Source organism: Colobus angolensis, unplaced genomic scaffold (assembly GCF_000951035.1).
Source record: "Colobus angolensis palliatus isolate OR3802 unplaced genomic scaffold, Cang.pa_1.0 Scaffold149, whole genome shotgun sequence".
NCBI classification, from domain to species: Eukaryota; Metazoa; Chordata; class Mammalia; order Primates; family Cercopithecidae; genus Colobus; species Colobus angolensis.
Genome location: NW_012114588.1, coordinates 2421815 through 2422535, shown reverse-complemented (window position 1 = coordinate 2422535; position 721 = coordinate 2421815). Strand labels below are relative to the sequence as shown.

At 42.2% G+C, this 721-nt stretch overlaps 1 protein-coding gene across 2 annotated transcripts in view; it reads left to right on the top strand.

Moving 5' to 3' along the window:
• The window catches only part of EXOSC10 (exosome component 10), a 35734-nt gene that overhangs the window by 6494 nt on the left and 28519 nt on the right, over nucleotides 1-721 (top strand). For both annotated transcript variants that reach the window (XM_011935805.1, XM_011935806.1), the window contains one exon: nucleotides 572-708. In XM_011935805.1, coding sequence (XP_011791195.1) covers nucleotides 572-708 — 137 coding nt within the window. The remainder of the gene's footprint in view (nucleotides 1-571; nucleotides 709-721) is intronic.

The following is a 721-nucleotide window of genomic DNA, read 5'->3' as shown; positions in this document are numbered from 1 at the left end:
AGGATGGTCTCGATCTCCTGACCTCGTGATCCGCCCGTCTGGGCCTCCCAAAGTGCTGGGATTACAGGCTTGAGCCACCGCGCCCGGCCTAGAAAGTTCTTGGATCTGAACTTGAGTCATAATAATAACACTTATGTGCCAAGAACTGTCCTAAGTGCTTTTATTGGCTTATTCATTCTGTCCTCACAAAAACTCTGCTGTAGGCCCTTTTTATTTTTCCTGTTTTTCAGAGGAGAACACTAAAGTCCAAATAAAAGAAATCACTTGTCCAGGATCTCAGTTAATGCGTAGCAGAGTCAAGATTCAACCCCAGGTTTTTGTGAATATTAGATTATATATATATATGTGTTTGTTCTGTCCCTCAACTCTCCCAAGAATGTAAGCTCCAAACTTGGTTTCCCGTTCACGATTGTATTCTTAGGGCCTAGATTAGATTGGGGTTTGGCACTAAATGAGTACTTTTTTGATGGATGAAGAGTAGATACCTTGTATACAATAGATCATAAAAATGATATACCAAATGAATGGGGATCCATGTGTAAAACATGCCATCTTTTCTTGTTTTTGACAGTTTGCTCTTGGGTCCGTGGTGGCAGTCACCAAGGCATCTGGGGGCCTACCACAGTTTGGCGATGAGTATGATTTTTACCGAAGTTTTCCTGGCTTCCAAGCGTTTTGTGAAACACAGGGAGACAGGTTGCTTCAGTGGTAAGTACTATAT